Source organism: Varanus komodoensis, unplaced genomic scaffold (assembly GCF_004798865.1).
Source record: "Varanus komodoensis strain SLA01 unplaced genomic scaffold, ASM479886v1 scaffold2, whole genome shotgun sequence".
Taxonomy (NCBI): Eukaryota; Metazoa; Chordata; class Lepidosauria; order Squamata; family Varanidae; genus Varanus; species Varanus komodoensis.
In genome coordinates this window covers 63,747,485-63,772,949 of record NW_025335568.1, presented here as the reverse complement: position 1 = coordinate 63,772,949, position 25,465 = coordinate 63,747,485, and the positions used below count along the sequence as shown (strand labels likewise).

Genomic DNA, 25,465 nt, shown 5'->3' with positions numbered 1-25,465 from the left:
TGTTTCATTGCAGTAGACTGTGATCCTAAAGTCCATCAATATGACCGAAAGACGTTTTGGAGTTGAAAAGGAGTCCTTGTGTGCTGAGTAAAACAAAAATACGATTAAAATTATTTCCAAAAAGAAAGAGAAACAACCAAAAAAAGATACAAGTACTAGGGGATTCCTACTGATTTGTTGGGGAATGAGTTTGGGAAGGGTTGGGGACCAGGAAAGCAGAGGTCAGATGATGAGCTTTAGGCATTCCAAACCCAAGAGTCATTTTGAATGTCTGTCAGAAACATTCAGTTAGAGAAGAACAAAAGGAATGTGGTCGTACGTCTGTTTCTGTCTGGTGGAGAACGGCAATAAGTTTGACAGTATATTTCTATATCAATCTCTCTATAAATATATTTGCAGGAAAATACAACTGCTGTTACCTCTGTGGAGGCATATCTGTTAGTCTGCTTTTTTATTTTTCCTTGTAAAATTATTTTGCCCTTTTTTCTGTGTTACTAACATGCTTAATAACTAACATGTCATTCATGGAATGTTTCATTCTACTAACCGTTACCTGAACCAAAATAATGTACTAACATTGGTAGTGACCATCATATTTTTTAAGTAAACGATCGTTATTCTGTTCACAAGTTTTTAATTTCCTTTCTCCCCCCTTCTCCACAAAGCACTCAGGCATTGGACACGCTATGGTAAACAAACTACATTGTTCGGTAGATATCATTCTAATTGTTTCTTATTTTGGGTTTGCCGTGTGTTTCCTTTCTTTCTTTTAACTGTAGACATCATTAACAAAAGAGGAACTGCGGTTGGTACTCTTCTGCTTACTTTTTTAACCTCCTCTTCATCTGTTGTTGACCTCCTAGTTTATTTTCCTTTATCTGTTCCTGTCCAATTCTTTCTCTCTCTCTCTCTTTTTTTTGAACTCACACGTAGAGGGGCATCGTTAACATTTTGCATCAGAAGCTGTGGTTAACTAACAAGGGATTACGCTAGCCTAATATGCCGCCGGCCCAGCCGGCCTTCTAACCATTCATAATGCATGGCATGCTGGCACGGATGGGAATGACGGAGGTGACACATCCACCCATGGTGACTTCATCAACAAGCTTTTGGTTCTTTCCATTCCTTTCTCGCCCTTTCTCCTCCTCCTTCGAGACTCGCTTCCTGCATGCGCTGCTCCGAGCGGGCTGCTGCCGCTCGGTCGCTCTTTGCTGGGTTCCTCCTTCTCTTCCCCCACCCGGCTTTGGCATGGAATTAATGCCCTTGCATGGACATACGCTGCTATATATTAATAGTGCAAACAGTGATGGTGCTGCTGGTGATATTGCTTGTGCCTTTTTTCTGTTATTAAGGTGCACGTTCTTTTTATTAGTCAATGACAGACTTTACTGAACTTACTAATATGTAACACCAGCTAAACTAACCTAGAAAGCATTCTACTAACACCATTTTTGTGTCTGCTAATCGATCTTTTGAGTTGCAAGTAGGGACTTCTGACACTAGCTCAATAATAAGACAACTCTTTTAACTAGTTAGAGCTCCTAGGATAGAATCCAAGACTAAACCGCAAACAGACATGAAAATGGGCTCCGGCTTAGGTCTCAAAAAATAATGAAAAACTAAAAATAAAAATAAAAAACCAGGCATATCCCAGGACATTAGCATGTAGGTCTGAGTATAGCGTGTCCTTTCCCTGTGCTTTGTTATCTAGGTGACAATATCAGTGGATGGGATTCTGACCACGACGGGCTACACGCAAGAAGACTACACCATGTTGGGTTCCGATGACTTTTTCTATGTCGGAGGCAGCCCCAGCACGGCAGACTTGCCAGGGTCACCAGTCAGTAACAACTTCATGGGCTGTCTCAAAGAGGTAAACGATCTCACATACCATAAAAGCCATTCCATCATGGAAGTCTAGAGATCGGTGGAGGCCTGTGCCTTATAATCTCAGCAACTCTTTGCATCTCTCTCTCTCTCTCTCTCTCTCTCTCTCTCTCTCTCTCTCTCTCTCTCTCTCTCTCTCTCTGTGTGTCTCTCTCTCTTGCCTGAGATTTAAGAACTTGCAATAGTAGTTTCAATTGATGCAAACAGAAGAAATTATCTGAAATGGAACATCCCATCAAATAAGATGTTAATCTGAACACGTCTAATATCACTTCCTCTGCCCATCTCTAAAAATTTCATGACTAATGTACTGTATGAATGAATATTGTCTGTGCTGAAAATGCCTCTGAAGAAGATACTCTGCTGTATTTAATAACACTAATATAAAGGTTCGTTATTGTTGTTCTAGATAAGCTGCCAAAGGATGTAAATGAATTGATTCAATGATATAGCCAGCTGTGGGAAGCTTCATTTTTTCCTAGTTGTCACTCATTAAAAGAAAAAATACATCCACAGATATTTTTTTTTGAAAGCTGGGTGAGGAGTTTTAGTCTAGATCTCTCCCCAGTCTGCTAATTTGTGTATTTTCTTTCTTTTTTGGTCATGGCATGGAATAGCATTTCATCATTTGGACCAGAGTGGTACAGCCCAAGCATGGCCATGGATACCATGGTGCAGAGAAAGTTTCTGAGTGGTTAAATTAAGTTACGGTGATGTGTTTCATTGCTCCCTCTACTCATGCAAACTAGTTCAGTCACAATAGAGGTGTGCCATTTTTGGAAACACTCTGGGACCAGTGGGAAACTTAGTATCTGAGAAGGCTTGCTTGCATACCTGTTCAGCTTGTCCACAGCAGTGTGAGAGTTGCAGTGCCTGTGCAGAGTTCTCCCACTGACCTGCTCATAGGTAGCTCCTGGCATATATGCATGCTCAGAATCTTCTTATGCACAGGTAGATAGGAGAAGTTTTCGGTGCTACCAGATCAAGTCTGCAAGATGCTTCCAACAATGCAGATCAATGAGCTGGTAGTGTTTCTATCATTGCTCACATTTCTGAAAAAAATTGCTAGATTTAGCATGGAGAATCTAATCACAGGCAATTTGACCAAGAAAATATGGCCACCATGATGCTTCATCTGCATATGGAAATCAGTCATGCAGGATGTCATGCCCTAAGTAAGGTTGATGGATTTACTTAAAACAAAACAAAAAAGAAAGATTTGGTATACAGAACCTTTAAATGTCATATGCTGTGTACAAACAGGAAGGGAAGGCTGTGACCATCACATTCTTTTTTGAGCTTTCCAAAGGTGTTGGGTTATCCACACCCAAAAAAGGAGAAAATAAGATGGATTAGATGGCTCCTTTGTTTGATCCAGTAAGCCAATTCTTCATGTGGAAATGATCTGACAGGATCCATTTCTGTATGCATAACCTAGTTTTGCTTATTTATCCTCTCCATGTTATGTTTTCAAACACAAGGATGAGTTATAGGCATATTTCTATGCCATTCAATAACAGGCCAAGGAAGGCAGACATGTAACCACGTGTACAGAAATGTATTGATTCTGACAACATGTGTAGCAGTTCAAGCATTTTGGGGTTTTGTCTGCAGCCAAATGCATCTGTTAAAACCTAGTCTTCAGTTCTAAGAGCAACATTTTTCCTAGTTGTACAGCTCTTTCCTGCTAGTCTAGCAAAAGAATGCCATTTCTACAGTTGTTAAATTCTGACAGATGATTGTGATAATACTAGAAGTATAAATAATTCAATGATGACTATTGGGCAGGAGTTGATGGCAGGAGGGAAATCTTGGGGAACATGTATTCAAAGCATTTGAGATATCCTACATAAAGGGTTTCTTTAGAAGTTTGCCATGAAAATTACAATAGCAAACAAAGGCTTTCATGATATAAAAGTTGGGATGATATTTTTCTGTTTTAAAAAACGGCTAAAGAGAAAGTGGTAGAAGCTAGATTTGGGTTTGCACTGATTATTTTGTGTCGTCTTGAGTACATTCCTATCGCTATACATCAATTGTGTGAAAATACTTCATAATTTATAAGAACAGAAATTACAAAGTGTTTCGCAAATTAACCGCAATATCAACAAATGGTAAAAGTCATTTTTTAAAAACAAAGATGGCATCTTCCTTTTCTCCTCACATCCAATTAAATAAAAATATTTAGATGTATACTGCTTAATCCTGGAGCTTAACCCATGAAGTGTGTCAGCTTTTAGCTGGCTTTGAATCTGTATTAAATTAATTTTAATTAGAACTCTGAAGTAGAGTCGAGCACTGATTGAGAATAACATTTGAAGAAGATGGAGTGATAATGCACTTACTGCAGTTATGACCCACCAAGTCAAATGCATCCCACCCGCTGTCTTGCTAGCTGATTTGCATTTCCTTTAGGCAAGCCTCCAAAACAGACCAAGCAAACACAAGGGCGATCGAGCCCTCGCTCTGCTGCCATACTCTGATGGAGGCTTCTGTTTGGCTTGAGGACTCATAAGTCCTACTGTGTTTAAGACATTGGTTAGGGCTTACCTACAAAACCCATGATGAGCAATTCTGGTGCATCGTCAACACCTCCTTATGCACAATGGAATATGTAGAAGAAGGAGAGAGGAACAGGAGTTTCCGGCTGTATCTCTTTCACATCCATTCATTTACAGCGCCATTTCACCTTTTCCATGCCAGTCTTTATTAATTTATTTCTTAAAGCGTTTTCAGTTAAAGACACAAGACAGTGTTTAAAGCTGGTGCAGCACTGATGCTAAAGACACACTATGGTAAACTAAGATTAGTTGTACACCATAAATGCTTATTAAACAATGAGGGAAAGGGGAGATTTGCCCCAAAAGTGTTTCATTCTGTCCCTGTGTCTAGAAAACGCCGGTGGCAGTGTGCTAGCGATGGTCAATGCTTGTGCAACATCCTCGAAGCTAGTAACTCTTGCATTGTTGGATATTATTTTTTGTAACACCCATTTTAAAATACATTTTCTGTGCTATTATCTCTGTGGGTGTGGGTATTTTGGAGCTTAGGACTTCCCCAGACCATTCAGGAGGTGCAAAATTGGGCTGTTCATTCAGTTTATTGTGCACTGGGAAATGCAGACTGGATCAGTTTTCACTGGAGTGCATGAAAAGTTGCATTCTTTTAGCATCCCTAATAATAAGTAGAAGAGGATTTAAGGTTGTGTATAATACAGAATTTACACAGCATCAAACAATGCAATGTAGGGAAAAGAGGAAATAATCTTGGTATTCCTCCCTCATCCCAACAATTTTTTTGGGATATTGAAATAAATAAATAAATAAATTTGCACCTACATTCCCCCCTAATGATGCTATGCTATGTTATGTTATTTTATTATTTTATTATGTGCAGTGGTCTATGTGTGTTTTTCAATGAACCACCTGGGAGAGAAGCAAAGCAGAACATAATTATAACATTAGGACTGTCTTAAATATATGGGGTGTAATGGCTCTCTTTTAGACCTTGTCATTCACAGGCTTCTAATAGATTTATAAGATTTATTTTTAATAGATTCATAGCCTCCTAATTGATTCATTTTTAATAGACCCTTATCATCTTTTTCAGTGAAAACAGAGAAGAGCTACATTCTCTCTATCTTATTACAGTTAATTTCATATATTCATTAATTTAATCCAGCACAAGTAACAGAACAGAGCAGATTACACTGATGGGACAAAGTGAATTCACAAAACAGGATAGGGTCAGTTTGAGAATGTATAAATTCACTAGATCATTAGTCTTGAACTAGTGGGCCAAGATTCATAAGTTCATCTACCAATGCATTGCAACTCTTTTCTTTTTAAAAAAAAAAAAAGAAACAGCATATATATGCAGAAGGAGTGTTTCTGCTCTTTTTCTTTGTTTAAGAGTAGGAGGCAGATGCAAACACAGAAACAGGAGAAAGCAAAACCCATAAATATAATAAAAATAAAAAGGTGCAATGAAAGCCAAACAAATGGAAGGATGAGTAAAAATGCACCATTTGGTAGGAAGGATTATAGCAGCTTCCAGACTGCTAACTGCATACCCACCACCTGAAAAATTGGAAGACTAATAATTGAGTTCCAAACATTTGTAAGGAACATTCAGCACTTCATATATAACCATTTACAGACCTATTCTTTAGGAGACACACTTTCTAGGTAAGAATGTCTGCCCGTCTTAGGTGTCGAATCAGTGGCAATTTTCTGGAAGTTGTTAAAGTAGTGGTGGCACACCAGTATTAGCTGAGATCCACAGCATATATATCACCATGCTATAACAAATGTGTCATTTATCTCACAGACAGTAAGGCAACAGTTCCATAAACATGGCAAGTTATTAATAGTATCCCTGCATTAATTATAAATTTATTATAATTATGACAAGGGAGATATAATGATCTCCCTGCCTTCTTCAGCAATGTAGCTTTTCCTCCTGCAATTCCTTGAGGCTGTTCCCAAATAGCTGCTGGATAAATGGCTTGGAGGAATAGGCTTTATTTATGTTTATTTGATCCCCGAACATTTCGTATGAAGATCCACCCTCATCTGGTAGAAAGCACTTCTGTCAGCGTAGGCTCATAGTTTTGTTTCAAGGACTTTGTGCCCAGCTGATCTGTTACACCCGACAGGCGATTCAAAATCACTTCGTAAAATCCATTGGAAAAAAAGGTGCTGGAATGCTGTTCCGGTGTGTTCTATGACAAAAAAAGCCCTGACCCTAACTAACTCTGTTTATTTATTTGACTTCTATTCCATGCTACTAGTCCCATAGGACTAAGCAGAGTACAGCAACAATAAAAAAGAGTAAACAGAGTAAAACGCAATATAACAATAAAATAACAATAAAACAGCAAGGTACAGAAATGGCTAACAATATACAGTGACAATATATAATATCAGGAGTGATAAGTTAAAACAATCTCATTTAAAACAGACTATATAAACAGACTTATTTTTGTAAATCAATGTATTTTTTGTATTTTTATATTTAATGGTAATTTATTATGTACTATTGTATTTCAATGTATTTTATCATGTTGTAAGCTGCCCCGAGGTTTCGGCAAGGGGTGGCATAGAAATGTTATAATAATAATAATAATAATAATAATAATAATAATAATAATAAAAACTCAATGCCTTTAAAATTATATAGAATAAAATCAGTTGTTAAAATATCTAGGAAATAAAGATGTTTTCACCTGATGCCAAAAAGATTGTAATGAAGGCACCAGGCCAAGGGCTCTCAGAACTCTATTCCATGGGTGGAGTTTGTTTATTTCCGTTCTATACTGCCCAATAGCCAAAGTTCCCTGAGCCGTTTACAACCTGTCATCTGTAACTCACCCTGTCTATATTTAAACAGGTCAGAAAAAATGCTGTTATTTACTTACCTAGCCTAGAACCCTACCTGTAATGTGGTGTCAAAATTCTACTGCTTAGGAACTTGAATTCAACAAGATGTCTTTAAAATTTCATTGAAAGATGATCTTTTTTATTTCTATCAGACACTTTCCCATCATTGTGTAAATATAGATTTATCTTTTGAATGTAATCTTCTAGACAGTGGATATTTCTACACCCCTCTCCATCCTTGCTCTGAGTAAATGCCGAGCTTAAGGTTCCTTTCATGCCAGAAATTTTGAGTGAATTTCCTTCTGTGATGCTGTTCTGTTCTGTCAGTTCTTTTGAACTGTTCTGAATGCTCAGGCTTACGTCAGTTTTCTTCTCTTCCCTTTCCAAATGAAAATATTTCATTTTATCTTGTGAACACAGGTCACAAAAATAGTATGATCATGAGAGAAGTTTCCAATAGTATCTCATCTGAAATGACAGATAATCTTGTTCTTATTTTTGTTTCTTGTAAAAGCTACATAGGAAAGAAAAGAGAGAAATCTCCTCTCTCTCTCTCTCTCTCTCTCTCTCTCTCTCTCTCTCTCTCTCTCTCTTTGTGTGTGTGTGTGTGTGTGTGTGAGAGAGAGAGAGAGAGAGAGAGAGAGAGCATGAGAAAGAGAGATAAGGAAAAATCCAGGGGAAAAACCAGGACTCTGAGACACACCAACTTTATTTCACAACTTGAACTCTCTTTTCCAGTTACTAGAAATCTAAATTTTTAAAGATCACTTGTCTGCAGTGTTTACATCTGAGAAAGTCAGGGATGCATTATTCATTTTTTGCCTAGCTGGATTCACTCTGTGATACATGGTGATTAAACATTTAGTATTGTGGATGTTATATACTAGGAGTTCCTTCCACCTAATGTTGCTTGTAGTGACCCATCAGAAGGTCAGAAAATCTCTCTTCCTTCCCACCATAGCTGGGCAGTGGGAATCTCTGCAGGAATTGGGAGCCCTTCTGCTAAAGATATTGGAGATAACACTTGTGTCAGCCTGGGAAACAAATCTACTACAGAGTGGAGGCATGGCGGGGCGGGGCTAGCACCTCTCCAGGGGATGGGGGAAATCAATAATCAAAAATATTTGGACTTGCCTCAGTATTGCCACTTGTCTGAGAAGGTTCCGTGTGCAATGGTGCTTCAGCCCTTGAGCCTTGAAAATCAGAGAATGCCTGATCAGAGGACATAGAATTATGAATTCTGCGAGGACTTCCGAATGGGCATCCCATTGACATCAATGGACACATTGAAAAGGAATGGGCACAAGGATGTAAGAGGAGCCCTGCTGGTTCACAGCGTCTGGTCCAGCATTCTGTGGACATATTGGCCAACCAGCTGCCCAAGGAAACCCACAGGCAGGGCCTGAGTTCAGGAGTGCCCCCCAGCCAAGTTCCTCAGCAGCTGCCACACATAGCCTGAAGTGGCAGGTGGCCACTGGAACTAGCAACCACCAGTAGTCTTTTCCTTCATCCATTTATCCAATGTTCTTCTAAGACCATCTGAACTGGTTGCTGCCATCGCATCTCATGTAAGGGAGTTCCAAAGTTTAATGAAGCACTGTGTGCAGAAGTAGCTCCCCTGTGTTCTTCACGAGTCAGACTTCATCTTGAACACGGTGTCCAGTTCTGGGCACTAAGATTTAAGACAGATGCAGGAAAATTAGAAAGGGACCAGAGGAGGGCGACAAAAATCATCCAGGGTTTGGAAACACTGCCCTGTGAGGAGGGACTGAGAGAAGTGGGCATGCTCAGCCTTGAGTAGAGAAGGCTGAGGGGGGACAGGGTATCCCTCTAGAAGGGCCTGAAAGGCTGTCACAAAGAGGAAGGCCAAGATCTCTTCTTGCTGATGCCAGAGTGTAGCTCATGGAATAATAAACTTATGCTGTGACAAACCAGATGCATGCTACATATTAGGAAAATTGACAGAGCAATTTGATAGTGGAATCAGCTGCCTAGAGAGGTCATGGGCTATCCCATACTAGAGACATTCCAAAAGCATCTGGACAGCCATCTGAGTGGGAGGGTGTAACTTGGTGTCCTGCACCAGCAGGGGGTTGGACCTGATGGCCTTCAAGGCCCCTTCCAACTCTACTACTGTATTATTCTATTATCTCTTTTGAAGTTTTCACCATCTGGCTTCATGGGACGATGCAGGTTTCTAAAATTATGATGGAAGGAGAAAAAATTCTCCTTGTCCTCTTTAGCCACCTCATACCTAATTCAGTACACCTCTGCCATGTCTCCCTGTACCTGCCCCTTTTCTGATCTAAATGTTGCAATGTGCTAAATGTTTCCTCCAGCCCCTTGATCATTGGAGTTGCCCCTTCCTGCACTTTTTCCAATCCTACAATATCTTTCTGGTGTGGTAACTAGAACTGTATCCTACATGTGGTTGCACCATAGCTTGTGAAAGAGTGGTATTCATACCACTGATGAGAACTTGTCCCCATTCCGAGGAGTTTGGCGACACTGCAGTCAATGGGGTGTAACTGCCACTGTCTTCCTCCAGGAACATTACCAGTTTCTCTCTGACTCTGATACTACAGGTGTTCTCAGAATGACCAACTTCATCCTCAATCTAACCCCTCTTGGTTAGTGCTAAGGATGCGGAAGACCCTTGGTTCACCCCTTACCATTCCTTGGTCATCTGCACCAGTCCCCATTAGAAGTCATGCACCAGCACTAAGTTCAGAAGTCACGGAGAAGCTGATCTCTTTCCGTCACGACTTCTCTCTTGTCCTTTAGAGTGATTTCAGTAATGCCACATCCACACCTGTGAATGAATGAGGTTTTTGTTTCAGTTCAGCTTTGATCAGAATTTATCAAAATTTGCAGAGATCTCTGTATTTGGAACCAAATGGATTTCAGATTTTTTAAGAATGGGAGAAGCCATAACTGTCATATGTGTCCATCCACTCCCAAGGCTGTAATCTGGGTTTTAATCTCTGTATATTCAAGCCCTTGGTTGGAGTCCCCACTTACTTATTTCTGATAGGTTCCTCATCTTCAATATTCAGGTCCAGAATGGTCCTTTCCTTACTGGGAATAGCTGAATCTCTTGACTTTGTCCAGTGCTGATGACTGAAATTTGTTTGCTTGTTTCAAGTTACTTTCTAAGAATTTACCAACATTTGCAAATTTCTTCTTAGGCAGGAGAGAAAGAGAAAGAACTTGAGATTAAAAAAAATCAAGTGTGGGCAAAAGCCAAACTGACAGGTTAAGAACATAAGAACAGCCCTGGTAGATCAGACTAAAGGTTCATCCAATCCAGAATTCTATTCACACAGTGACCATCCAGCTGCTCATGAGATCCCAGGCAGGACCCCAGTTCAGCTCTAGAAGCATCTTGGGCATGGCTGGTTGTGTCAGAACACTGAGGGAGATGTGCTTCTGTATTCACATCACACTGGCAGCGCCATGCAGGTGGATGGCATCCACACTCAGACGTGCTGTGGCGTGTTCCTCAGGTCCACACAATGGTTCCTGAGCCAGCTGGTGATGCATGCGAGTCACCCCACTAAGGTGCATCACTTGAGTTCATGAGTGGAGACCCCCTTGCAGCCCGTGGGCTGTTCCCTTTTCAGAGAATCACAAGGAATCACACGACAACAGTGGTCAGCACTGAAGGCTGAAGGCCAGTAGCTAAGCCCTAGGAGAGATTTCAACCCTGTCCTATAGGAAAACATGGCTCAAAAGCTGCAAAGCTACCAACAGACAGCGGTTGGGGCAAACAGAGGACAAGATGGGATCAAGGCAAAGGGCAGTTTCTTCTGGGTTCTGTGGTGCTCCAGACTGGGACCCCAGGACGGCCTGATGGCCTGCCCACGAGCCTTTGCAATCCTGTGTTAGGAGGATTATGGCGCTAGGGTAGAAAAGCAGCAGGGCTGTGCCTTACAACCGCTGGGCTGGAGACCCAGGAGGTGTGGGTGCTCGTTGTCCCTGGCCGTGTAAAATATCTGTCTGTGGTTCGGGATGGCATGGAGGGAAGTGGCATGGAGGATCAAGGCTGCTGGCCATAATTACTGAAATGACACAATGAAAACCTTGCCATAACTACAAGATTTGCAGTCCCCCCAGTAATGTCACGGGGAGATCCAGTGCAGCACGGTTGTTTGGGTGCTGGATGGGGAGCCACGAAGCTGGCTAGGTGACTTTGGGCCCATCGCAGACTCTCAGCCCAGCCTACCTCACAGGGTTGTAGTTGTGAGGATAACATGAAGAAGAGGATTGCATAGGACTAGGAATATAATAAATAGACATGGATGCTCGACTACCATGTTTTCGTTCATTTCCCTTTGGCCACCCTGCTTTTCAGACATTTTATAGTTTCCTCATTTTCTCTTTACATTCTAGGGACAGGAAAATCATGTGCGTGCAATGTTACAGCTTCATGCATAGCGCTGGAGAGAGAGAGAGCGTTGCACATGTCAGTGTTAAGGGAGCGGCCCTGGCCGAATGGGGCAGTATCTGCTTTTTATGCAGAATCTCCCAGGGTCAATCCAAGCTTCTCCTGTTAGGGCTGCAAAAGAATCCTGCTTGAATCCTCAGAGAAACAGTATCATACAGATCAAAACCAGACTTCAGTGCAGTATATGTTGGAAATTCCTAGATTCCTGAGCTTCCAGTGTGATTCATGGACCCAAAAATCTGTTTGATAGCATGCATGCTTTTGAAAATGTACATAAATATGTGTTAAAGTGGCAGAAGAACATGCAAATTTGAAAGGTGCGCACAACCAATGTGTCAGGCTGGAAAAATAGGGATGAAACGTGCATGGATTTTCATGCAAAAAGAAAACAGCAAATCTCACAGTATGAAACAGAAATGAGGGAGAATGAGGTTCAGGATGGAATTAGGAGCACTTTGGTGAATGCAAGGGCTGCTATGTCCTCATTGTTCTAGGACATAAAAATTGTGGCTATTTGGGTACAGAGGGCTAAGGGTCGGATGTTTTTATCACGCTCATGCCCATCTTCTTAATTCGCATGCCTCTGTTCCACCAATGGTTGCCAAAGCAGCTCAGAATACAGTGGCAAAACTGCAAAACCAAGAATGCATTAAATGCTATAGTATAGCACATCCTTACAATAACAAACAGCCTAAACAATTCATTTCTCCTCTACTAATGGTATGACATTTTACATTCATTACAACATTGTTACCTATCGGTTAAGTGCAAGCCGGAGCCAAATGCACCAAATATTTCCATTTTGCTGAGGCATTAACAAACTGGGCAACCCTGGAACGGCTGCCAAGGGCAGGAAATAGCAGCTGGATTCCTTACACCCACATCCGCTGGTTGTTCCTGCCCTGTACTTTCCCGCTCTGGTGCAGCTCCAAAGGCTCCAGCAAAGGCAAGAGTAATTATTTGGTCTCTTCTCTTGTTCTTTGGAAGGTGTACCCAACCAGTCTGGCAACAAGGAATTTCCAGTTTCTCCAGTAAGTAAAGGCAGATCTAAGGCATACATTGGCTTTGCATCCTGCCCAGTTCCATGTAGGGACACGTGGCACGTGCATGTTATATCAGAAAAAAAGATGCTCAGCAATAATTTTTGCTACAGATTTCAACAGCTCTGTCTTTTATAGTCCTAAAATTCTTACTGTGCATCCCAGAGCTAACCTTCCCTCCAGCATTTCACCAACAAGCAGCAAGGATGGTTGGATTTATTCCACCCCCATTCTCACATCAAGGTTCACCACATGAGCCTGAGGCCAAACTGCGCACTAAGAGGTGCCCTTTGTGTCCATGTGTGCAGAACTGGCAAGATGCACATGTTTCCCTCGCAAAGGATTAACTGCGTGGCAGAGCCTTTGACATCCCCGAATTTTTCCTGCAGGCAAGCTGGTATAATCGCAGAAGCTTGCACTTTTTTGCAATATTGTCATAAAGACATTAGCGCAACATGCAACTTGGACATTTCCTTATGGTCAGCAGAGTGACCTGTTTTGGTTTGGTTTGGTTTGGTTTGGTTTGGTTTGTTTTGCATGATCAAGGTGGTTGGAACATAGAAACAAAAACAGAGCAAGTCAGAAGTACCCCCCGGGCCATCTAGTCTGACCCCTGGCTCCAGCAAACATGAGGAATAACAAATCTAGGGCCTATGCACTTTACATGGGATTGACCTTGAAGATGGTCCAGATACTTCAGTTGGTTCAGAACAGAGCAGCCAGGATGTTAACAGGGATTGACAGATGCACATATATAATACCAGTCCTTCACCATCTACACTGGCTACCAACTGAAGTCTTGAAGGACTTGTGCCTGCCCACCCCTTAAGATCTGGGGAAGACACCCTTCTCTGGGTGCCCTCCCTGAAGGAGATTAGGAGGGTGACTGCCCGGAGAAGGGCCTTCTCTGCAGTGGTGCCCCAGTTGTGGAATTCACTCCCCTGAGAAGTTCTTCTGGCACCATCACTTTATTTTTTGGTACTAGGCCCAACCCTTTTTATTTTCCCAATGTTTTAAGACCTGACTGTTTTAATTGGGATTTTATTCTTAGTTGAATTTTTAGGACACTGTGCTTTATTTTTTTACATTTTGTATTGTTAAACCATCCTGAGACTTTGGTAATGGGACAGTCTAGAACAGTTTTAAATAGATAGATAGATAGATAGATAGATAGATAGATAGATAGGTAGGTAGGTCTGGGTGTTGATGAATTTAAGGTGTTGATGATGATGACCTATAAAGCCCTAAATGGCTTAGGGTCTGGATATCTGAAGGAGTGTCTCCTTCCCTATGTGCCTGCCCGCCCCTTAATATCTGGGTCAGATGTCCTTCTTCAGGTGGCCTCCCTGAAGGAAATTAGGAGGGTGACTAGCTGGCGAAGGGCCTTCTCAGTGGTGGCACCCCAGTTATGGAATACAATCCCCAGAAAGGTGTGCCTGGTGCCGACACTTTATTCTTTTCAGTGCCAGGCTAGAACTGTTTTCTTTTTCCAGTATTTTAAGGTTTACATTGCTGTTTTAATTGGGGGTTTACTATATAGAAATGTTGTGCTGTACTTTGTTTTATTGTAAAACTGTCCTGAGACTATTTGGTAAGAGGACAGTATAGAAAAATTTTAAATAAGGAAATAAAATATTCTGGTTGCTTGAAAAATTAGACTGTGGATACTTGTAGGCTTCAACATTTTGATCCGAGACTTGGATCCTTTTAAATCTTAGCAGTGGCTGAGCGAGCGAGCAGTTCTGTGCTGTCTGCATGGACTGAGTGGGCTAGAAGAGACCAAGGCAGAATGGTGATTTCAGGCAGGGCTTGCTGATTTTTAATTTGGTTGTTCCCATGGAGGTCAATGGCAGGAAGGCATTTAGAGCCCCTCTTGAGCTGATCTAAATGTTTCCTAGGTCAGTGCTTGAGAGTTTTTTGTATCACCTCTTCCCTGTTGTCCCTCAACCTCTTAGGAGAGCCACTGTGGAAACCTCTTCAGTGGCCAGGTGGGGTCAGACGGGGGCTCCAATGTCCAAAGAACCTTTCCAAGGTCAGATCTTTGCATGAGACCTTTGAAGAACCCCATCCTTCCAGTGCTGCCTTTGTCCTCTCCTGTATGACGCCTTCCACCCCGCAGCCAGGATGGAGAGGAGTGCAGGAAGGAGCTGATTAACTTGCCTCACTCAGCGAGGATAAAGGCAAAGCGGGTAGAGTGGCAGTCGTGACACAGAGGAATGTTACTGCCCTGGCATCATCAAGCCCATGGAGGGTCCAGAGGGGGCTCAGCCCCTGGGCTTAGTAGTGCCATACTCTGCTCCCATGAAGGACAAAGAAACTTGATGGGTTCAGCCTGGAGGAAACTGGGATGGGCATACTATCACTCATTACATATTTGAAAGACTAAGAGTCACAGCTTCAATATTCCACTCTTCTGCTAAAAATGTACCATTGAATAAAGCCATCAGATCCAACCCCTGCTCAATGCTGTTCTGTTGGTTGCCATTGCTGTTTTGTACCATGGTGGGCTTGTTGTGCTGTCCAGACCCATAATCTATCGTGATGGCTCGTTGCAGGCTCAAAGAGCAGAACAAGAAACCACAGTCTGTTCTAGGGTTTCTGCTTGCCATGATGTCCTGTCCTGGCATCCACAGGAGCTCCATTTTTCTGTTTATGGTGGAAAAACATGGAAAATCTATGGAACAGATAGCAATAGAAGAGGATGCTGCAGGCCACCGATCTGTAGCTTGCCTGGCAACAGACACATCATCACTGGCTTTCTTCCTATTGACTGGCTGTGGTGCCTGCCACCCCATTTACTGTCTGAAACAGAACGAAGTGGGCATCTGCAGAGGGAAAATGAAGCCATGGCAGAAAAAGCATTTATCTGAATGTGAAGAAGACCCTCAAGGGGCAAGTTGGCTGTGTCAGCATCTGGGGCCTGGGTGGCTGACTTGCAGACAGGAGCACTCAGGCCCAGGCCATCAGTGTGCGGCACAAGGGTCAGTCCAAGGGCACAGTCACAAAGTCCAAGGGTCTGAGCCAGAGACTGCAGCCCTAGACACAGTCCATTCAAGAAGAGAGCATGGCCATGTTGTGAGCCAGGCGTCCCATCCAAGCAAGACAGGCGCCTCAGCAATTCTTGGAAGAGTCTTTATTCTACACAGGAATCAGAGCATGCACAAGCCTCGGAGCATACACAATGAGAAGTGTTGACCCCTATCTGTCCCCTTTGACCTAAAGCTTTGCTTATGCACCCTTCTGGGCAGGACTCTGGAAGGCAGTGCACTGTGAAAGTGTGTGCATCTTCTCTCTGCACTCTGAGCCTCTAATTGGTTCAGCTTGTGACTGTGCTGACAGGCCCTCATGTCCATGTGTTGCAGGGGCGCTTGTTCTCCCTCTGAGAATTGTTCCTCCTCCCATCCTTCATCCACCTTGTTCCCGCAGGTGGGAGGAAGATGGGGCCCCAAGGTTGTCCTTGAACTCCTTTGATCCAGAGCCAGCTCAGACTGGCACAGTGGGAGGGTTTGGCCAGATGTTGTTGCAACTGATGGGCCCACAACTCCATTATCAGAGTGTGAACTCTGAGCCACATTTGGTTCAACCATACCCTCATCCTCCTCAGAGTCTGAACTATCATTCCCACCAAACCTAGCCATCTCTCATGCGCACCTGGGAATTTCATCTGAGTGTGCATGCACAACAGGCCAGACAAGCCAGGCATCAGGGAACTGGGAAGACAAGTCAAATGGAGCAGGTACCTTGAGCACTGGGGCAACGTCAAGAAGTCCAAAAACCAGGAGCTCTTCAGCAAGTCAGAAGAACCTTCATTGACATGGCAGCTTCTGGGGAGAAGACCCAATTCTTATATAGCTCTTCTCGCAGGGCTCCAAGGTGGAGCTCATGACAGCCCTGGCAGCTGCAGTAGACTGGGGTAGTAATTCTGCAACTACCAGGGCTGCTGTGCTGGTCCTGGACCAGCAGAGGGAGCCCTAGAATCATAGAATAGTAGAGTTGGAAGGGGCCATGAAGGCCATCAAGACCAACCCCCTGCTTTTGCAGGACACCACGTTACACCATCCTATTCATATGGCTGTCCAGTTTCTTTTCGAATGTCTCTAGTGTGAGAAAGTCCACCACCTCTCTAGGTAGCTGGTTCCACTGTCATATTGTTCCAACAGTGAGGAAGCTCTTCCTGATGTCCAGACTGAATCTGGGTTGTTGCAACTTGAATTGGTTATTCTGTGTCCTACACTCTGGCGTCAGATGGAAGAGATCTTGACCTTCCTCTTTGTGACAGCCTTCGAGGTACTTATAGAGGGAGATCATGTCCCCCCTCACTCTTCTCAAGGCTGAAGACCCTGAAGCTGCCCCAGGTCTTGATAGCCTAGGAAGTGTTGAAGAGATGCAGGTACAATCAGGAGGAAAAAGATGGAGAATCTGGCTCAGGACCTCAGTGGACCAGTCGGGAAGAGGCAGCTGAGACTGACAGAGAACAATACAGGAATGAAGAGGATTTTCCTTGTGGGGACTGCTGGGATGGATGGTGAGAATGGAGGATGGGGGAGGGCAGATCACTGGGGAAGAAGCCCAGGTTTGCATTTGTATGGTGGGGAGCAGGTGGTGAGTGACCACCAATCAAGGTAGCCCTTCACTTTCGCTCATCATGACATGCCAGTCCAGCCAGTTTATTCCCTTCCTCCATACCTGAGTCTTATATAGGTAGCAGTAAAAGCTCTGGAAGTAGATTCAATAGGGATGTTCCCTTGTTTTCTATTGATTTTGGCCTGGGCCACTGTCAAGAATCCTAATTTCATCTGCCTCATTGACATTCTGCATCAAGAGATTCTATATGGGGTGTTCACAGTTCCCCGTAGACAGCTAATTTGGCCCTGTAATATTTGCACAGCAGATTATTTATAGTTAGTTCTTTTTTCTAGTGTAGAAGCATCTTGGGGAATGACATAATGTTATTATTTTAACCATTTGTACTGCATCTTAGTCCTTTAACCATTTACACTCCAGCTTGAGATCATTTGTTATTGGATGGAGTAAAAACAACTAATAAATAAAATAATACACAAAAAGCAGGGGGTGGGAAAATTCATGACCAACTCTAACAGTCATTAAACTTCATCTTTCCTTTCCTGAATGGCTGAATAATTGCGTTCTCTCTCCCCTCCGTGCCCTGGCTTGAAAGTCCTTATTGAGAAGGCCTCTAAATTCCTTGCAACATTCTGGAACAAACAGCTGGGGCATTGCAATAATTGCTTGGTGAAGGTAAGAGTTCTGCTTTAATTGGCCAGTGTTCACCTGTGATTGTCATTAATCAGCAAGACAAAGTGCCTTGCTTGAGGAAAAATGCCTCTTTAGACAGTGTTCTCATGTAGTATATAAAATGTCTTCAGCCTACGCACCTGACTTAGCAACATGTATCTCTAACTGGTCATAATATGATACCATGAACTTAAGTGACAAGTCACGGGTCTTGGTAACTGCTGAACTTGTTTGTGCGTATGCCGCCCCATTGCCTTCTGGTTGCTCCGCTCTCCATTCATTTAGCATTAAGTAGATAACAAACAGCCAATCTTGTGCCTATTTGCTAAGAAATATCGCACAGTGACTTCAATCTATTTTATTATTTATTTATTAAAAGCTTTGGTATGTCGTCCTTTATATAAATATCTCAGGATGGCCTACAGCAATTTAAAAACAATTTAAAACGTCTAATAAAATCATCCACAAAATTAAAACTGTAATACCGTATGGAACAATAAATAAACATTAAATTAATCAAATTAAATCAGAGTAGAACAAAGTAAAAGCAACTCGTTGAATCATAAAACTATTAACTTTTAAAATGTCACTTAAATAAAAAGGTTTTGACCTGACGCCAAAAAGAGTATAAGCTTGGTACCAGGCATACCTCTCTGGGAAGTACATTCCAGAGTCTGGGCGCCACAGCAGAGGAAGCCCTACTCCGAGTTGATGTCCTTTTTACCTCTTTATCTTCAATGAAGGTTTCTACCAAATAAGTGGATTCAGAAGCATGCTTTTCTGGGAAAACTCTTCCCAGCTGTTCTAGTATGTGCAGATAAAACAGGGAAAATTCCTATGAATTATGAGATGCCCATTAGACGCCCATTTTGGAGGTCTCTGCCCATCCTGTGCCCTTACTGGCAAGAACCGCCCAAGGCAGGAGAACAACAGGGGCTTTTCTGCCTCTCGTTTCTCCCAGAGTTTTAAGTTAGGTGGATCTTACTCACTGGAGTCGGGAATGGGAGTAGAGAGATCTATATTTTGGTGGATCTATGTTCTCTCCGCTCCTCACCCATGGTTCCACATCCTTCTCTCAAGGCTGCGATGCCACTGAGGAAGGAGCTGCCCTGAGGCTTTCCATGGGGTCTGAGGGGACCGGGTGTGGTGAAGAGCCACAAGCAGATCTCCTCCGAGTGCAAAGCTCTGTTTCCAGCCCTGGAAGGAGACGTTTGCAGCACCCATGGTCCCCTTGAGTACCACTTAAGGAGCATGGGGTCACTCTACCCTTTCGGTAGCCATGTTTTTTTCAGTTTGCTTTTGCTTTCAAGTAATAGACAATGTAAGGTGTGTAGGCAGTCCAGACACGTAGACAATGACAGACTATGTTCACCAGCCGGCTTCTAGAAATAGGACCAATCATGTGGTCCTTTTTTGGTAGTGGAAATTCCTTTATGGGATGCTTGCTAGGGTTGGGCAGTGGCAGGAGAGAGAGGGCACTGAGTGGCTTTGCTTCTCATTTTAATACAGTTTGACCTAATGCTCACTTCCTGAACTAATGCAAAAATTGGATTGCCGTTATCCTTTGCTTTTCACACTTTTCCAAACTTTGCTATCTATTTATAAATTTATTGCATTTCTAGTCCACTCAATAATGAATATTTCCTGGGGAGAAAGCAGATGGAGCAGATATTTAGTTCCCCAATCAAAAAAGGCATGCGTTAGGGAAAATAGCATACAAAATTGTGGAAAGTCCTTGCATAAAATACAGGAATGGAATCAATCTATCAATCAAATGCATACATTTCACAAAAATGAGTAAGATTGCTTACTTGGACTTAAGAAATGCATTCAGAGACTGATGCAGGAATGGAATTGAATGAACTTCTGCTCTGCAGAAAATAAAGATACAGGCTTGTTCATCCTGATGCAATGCGCAAGGATATCTTACTTGGAGTTATCCGGAAGTCAAGACGTTTCTATTGTGCCAGGCCATTCTGTGCAAAACCTGTCCTTTGAGCTTCATGAGGTGCTCTGCTTTTCTTCCCTCCAGTCTCAGAGAACTGCAGAAAACACATTCTGTTGCATATTCAAATGTGGATTGTGAGTGGGTGACATTTTTCTTGCTCTGTCCTAATACTAGAGCCTATGGGGTCATCCCACAAAGCTGACTGCTGGGAGATTCAGGCGAGATAAAAGGAGCACGGTACATAGACACACTGTGGAAACCCCTTCCGAAAGATACAGTGATGGCCACCGATCTGGATGGCTTGAAAAGGGGATGGGGTGAATCCATGAAGGAGAAGGGGATGGGTGGCTATGAGTCCTGATGGCTCTCGGGGGCAGTGAGGCTGGCGCTCCTTCCCAACGAAAGCAATCACTCCAGTTGATACTACAAATGTCTTTATTCTACGCAGTATTACAGTGACAGTCACACAGGCTAGGAAGTTGTCCTCTCATTCTAATTAAGTTCAGCTCACACAGGGTTTATGAATCCTTTGGGGCCATCGTTCTGTAGGCGAGCTGCTATGACCCCTTTCCCTGCATCGCTCAGTCAGTCTCAATTCTAATTGTCCCAATCTGTGCATGTGTCTGTCAGAACAAGCATCCGCAACAGCTTTGTCCACGTTATCTCCTAAATTCCCACATCCCATATCGTCACCTGGTGCGATTGTTCCCTCATCAACACCCAGACTGGTCTCTGGATGCTCTTCTCTTTTGACACCTCCCTGAATTTCCTCGTCTCCTGTATCTCCATTCTCATCGCCTGTGCAGCTGGGGAGTAAAGCTTGTTCTGCTGACGCCAGAAATATCGTCATCAACCCTCTGGCTCTCATGGGAAGTTCCTCCTCTTGTGCACGCACCAAGGACTCTGGGGAGCTTGGGTAGAGGCTGGTGTTGCCCCGTGGTTTGCCTGGGGTTTCCTGTGGGCAGCTGCATGGGCACTGTGTGAACAGGCTGATGGCCCAGAGGACCCCTGGCTTTTCCCAGGGCCACTGCCTTCACATGGACGCACATTTTGATGTGCAACAAAATACATGTGTGCATTTGCTTGCAGTGAGACGCACATCTTAACTAGCTCTCTTGCACAGAAGTTCCCCTTTCTCAAGGAAATCATAGCTGATAGAAATACCTGAATACCTGCTCCCCATGGCAGAATGTCCATACCCACTCCGAGCATTTCTGCATGAGGCATTTATTGTGAGTGTGTTTCCTCACTCACGGGATTTTTCAAGATGGCCTCCTCCTCCGGGACCTCTCCCATCCATGCTTTCCAGCGCTTCCCATGCCATCTTCCAGATCAAGGGAAGTCCAGCCTTGTTTGTGAATTGTGGCATGAAGTCCTGGTGTATTTCCACAATTCCACAGCATCCCCAGGGGGTTGTGTAATGGCATGTGTAGAAAGAAAAGGAAGAGAACACCCCACCCCTCAAAAAAGAGCTAATCCGAAGCCTCCAAAGAACCTGGAAGCAAAAGCCTTGCTCAAAGGGTCGGTTAAAAGCCCCCTCTAGGAAAGTCCTTTGACAGAGTAACCCACCTAAAGCAGCATCTGTGGGAACAGGCCTCGTTCATGGGTAGGAGAGGAGAGTACTGCCTAAACAATTCTGTCTGATTGTATGGGTAAATCAGGCAAAAGCAAATGTGCATTTTTGATGCTGTATTGCTTTTAGGATTGAAACAGAGTGAAATATTTAGTTTTTTATTTCTGTGAGCTGCTGTGTGGCTCACTGAGCAGAAGGCAGGGTATAAATGACAATGGGAACATAAATTAATCGATTAAAAGATATCGATAAAATTCCCGCCAGAGGAGTCTTGTTCGCTGTGTCTCATTTAAAATAGATCAGGAACATCAGGTGGATGGGTCCACAGAGAGGCACATAGGTAGTATTTAAATTTAGAGGTTAAAAAAAGCATCCAGTGGAGTGAGAGGGAAACAGCATTATGTGATCGTCTCATGTGACTTCATGGGGTGTAATCTAGTGCAGCGTTGCTGGAGAGCAGAGCCCGCAATTCACCGGGGGGCCATGCAGTGGATGGTGTCTCACTGCCACACTTCTCTGCAGAGGAAGCAGAATATTGTTCCATGTTCATCGGAGAAACATGATGTCATCTTGGCATTGTTATGCTATGCCAGCATTCTTTTTGACTGGCTGTACAAACAGAATGAAGGTCAGCAATAAGGCATGCCAAGGAGAGCCGCTGCTGGTCCGTATACATTAAGGGGGTTCAGCCTCAGTTTCTGCATTTAAATGCTTTCTTTATGCCCACTTGCAAGAAATGTGTGTAAGCCTGAGAACTTTTCAACTTAGAAACGTAGAAACAGAGAAACAGAGCAAGTCAGAAGGGGTCTCCCGGGCCATCTAGTTTGACCCTTGGCTCCAGCCGGCTCCGCTCATGACATGCCCACCATGTGCATGTCCAGCCAATCTTTGAACACCTTCACTGATGGGGCCTCAACAATCTCTCGTGGAAGCCCATTCCATACCCTCAGGATCCTAACTGTCAGGAAGTATTTCCTGGCATCTAAATGGAACCTGGTTCCCTGAGCTTTGCTCCGTTGGAGCATGCCCTGCCTTCCTCTGCAGGGGAGAACGGGTCTCTACCCATCTCCGTGTGACATCCCCTCACGTACCTGTATGTCGCCAACATATCCCCTCTGAGTCTCCTCCATGCTGAAGAGACCCAGTTCCCTCAGTCTCACCTCATACCCCATCCCCTGCAAACCGGCCACCAACCTTGTGGCCCTACGCTGCACTGACTCCAACCTGGCTATATCCTTTTTGTAATGAGGGGCCCAAAACTGAGCACAATACTCCAGTTGCAGGCGCACCAGAGTCGTATAGAGTGGTAGTAATACCTCTCTTGATCTAGAAGCCACACTTCTGGCTATGCAACCAAGGGTGGCATTCACCCTCTTAACCACCACATCACACTGCTGACTCATGTTTAGCCTGCAGTCAACCAGCACCCCAAGGTCCCTTTCACAAGTGCTGCTCTCCAGCCACTTATCACCTAACCTGTACTTATGACACCTATTCCTATGCCCCAAGTGCAAGACCTTGCACTTATCTACATTGAACGCCATCCTGTTGTCTCCTGCCCACTTCCATATTCTGTCCAGATCTTTTGGATCTGGAGTACCTGCTCCTCAGTTGTGGCCACTGCTTCAGTTTTAGTATTGTCTTGCTCTTGAATTCTTGAAATGGTAGTCCACTGGCTGTCACAGAATCAAAGAATCATAGATTAGTAGAATTGGAAGGGGCCATGAAGGCCATCGGGTCCAACACCTGCTGTTGCAGGACACCACGTTACAGCACCCTACTCAGATGGTCATCCAGTTTCTTTCTCTGGTCTCTGGTCTCTCCCACACCAATGTCTCTGGTTTGGGAGAGCCCACCACCTCTTCAGGCAGCTGGTTCCACTGTTGTATTGCTCTGAAAGTGAGGAAGCTTTTCCTGATGTCCTGCCTGAATCTGGGTTGTCGCCACTTGAATTCATTATTCCATGTCCTACACTCTGGCATCAGCAAGAAGAGATATTGACCTTCTTCTTTGGGACAGAATTGAGGTACTTATAGAAGGATATCAGGTCCCCCCTCAGTCTTCTCTTCTCAAGGCTGAACATTCCCAGTCCTCTCAGTCTCTCCTCATAGGGCCGTGTTTCCAAACCCTGGATCATTTTTGTTGCCCTCCCCTGGACCCTCTGTCAAATGACCCCATGTGGCTTGTCTGATCCTGGAGTAGAAAGCCCAACCTGACATGGCTAAAGTAGCCCTTTAATGTGGCACCAGTACACCAAGCCCTGCCAAACAGGAGGAGAGTTTATGTCCTTGCCTTCAAGGTGGAGAAGAAGGATGCAATCTCTCCAGATACCTCCCAAGTGCTGAGTTCTTCTTGTGAGCAGCTGGCTCAACATTTCAATACCTAGAAGTTAACCCCAAGCTGAAGCTCTTTCCCATCTCTGTTCAACAAGAGCAGTTTCCCTATAGCACTGTTTATTTGTTTGTTTGATAACCTTCTCTTTTCCCCAAGGATCACAGCATGACATATGTAGTATCTCAGTCCCATTTTCCTCAATTTTATTGTGGGAACTCTAGAAGTGTATGAAGGGGAGAGAAATTATCTGCTCATTTCTTAACAATTGAACAAGTTGATGGCATATTTTAGGGGTGCATCAACAAGCTTGCAGGTGATGAAATTCAGAACAAATTCAGCCAAATCAAAACTGCAGGTGGTGGAAGAAATCGTCTCCACGCTCTCTTTCAATCACTCCCGAGCAAAAGGCATGCAAATATTCTTCTCTCGATACCTCTTATGTAGGTATAGCTCTCATCATCCTGGGTACACGTGTCATAGGAGATGGGAATTTGCTCTCAATGTGGCTACCCCATGGGGGTTTTCATCTTTCATTTGGGGTCTTCTACTACTATAGTCTGCCAACTGTAGGAAAGAGAATTCCACAGTGGTACTTTTTTTAACTTATAGGTGTTTCTTAGTTTTACCAATGTTTATATTTCAGGACCTAAGGAACTCCCTGCACCACAAATTGAACCTTTCCCACTTCTTCCAATTACCCTTGAATTAAACTAGGCAACGAATTAAACTAGGCATAAAGGCAACTTCAAGCTCATTGAGGTTCTCCAAAGTTGTCATTGCAACATGTTTCACCTTATTTGCAATCATGAAAGTGAACAGCCTTACCGTTTCTTCTCCTTGATTGGGAAACTTGTAATTACATGCAATTACTTGTTTCAATTAAAAAATTAAATGCACTTTTCCCACCCCAAAGTGTATCCCATCTGCTAAACCATAAAAATACAGATTTGGGGGGATCTGTGCAAAGGAGCATTGCAGTAGTACATGCTTTCAAATTTGAATAGAATTTTGGGATATTGTAAAAAAAAAAAAAGAAAACTCTTGAAAATTGAGTTCCTACTTGCATTTGGGCTTGGGAATGGGACATGTATGCATGATTAGCAAACAGGAATGGAATTTCCTTATATTAGTAGCTTTGTAGAAGATGGCTATGCATGACATGGGCGCCAGTGTTAGTGACAGTCTGAACGTCAAATCGATGATGGTTATTAAGGGATATTTGTACATAAGGGGTTTTTTAGGTATTCTATAAATATGCTTAAATATCCTTGTTATCATCCTTGATAAGAAGAGGGGGCCATGGCTCTTCTTTTCTTCATACAGCAGCATTTCTGCTCACACCAGAAACAAGACCCTATAGGAACATTTTGGCTGATTTCACAAAAAACCATGGTGGTCTTTTACCATCATTGATCTGTCATGTTTGAAGCCAGTTGCAGTGTTTCACCATGGTAAGTTTGGTGTTTAGAAACCATGATAAGGAACAATGGTTTGTTCTGTGGTTTCTCTGAATCACCATGACTTGCTTTGTTGCTGGAACCCAGGATCATGGTTTCCCCCATCATGCTATGTCACTTCCACAGAACCCTCTGGAAAGAG

General features: G+C 43.4%; 1 protein-coding gene across 1 annotated transcript in view; it reads left to right on the top strand.

The window, feature by feature from the left end:
• The window catches only part of NRXN1 (neurexin 1), a 1,090,172-nt gene that overhangs the window by 396,458 nt on the left and 668,249 nt on the right, over positions 1 to 25,465 (top strand). The window contains 1 exon segment of the mRNA XM_044428877.1: positions 1,712 to 1,873. Within this exon segment, the coding sequence (XP_044284812.1) occupies positions 1,712 to 1,873 (162 nt within the window).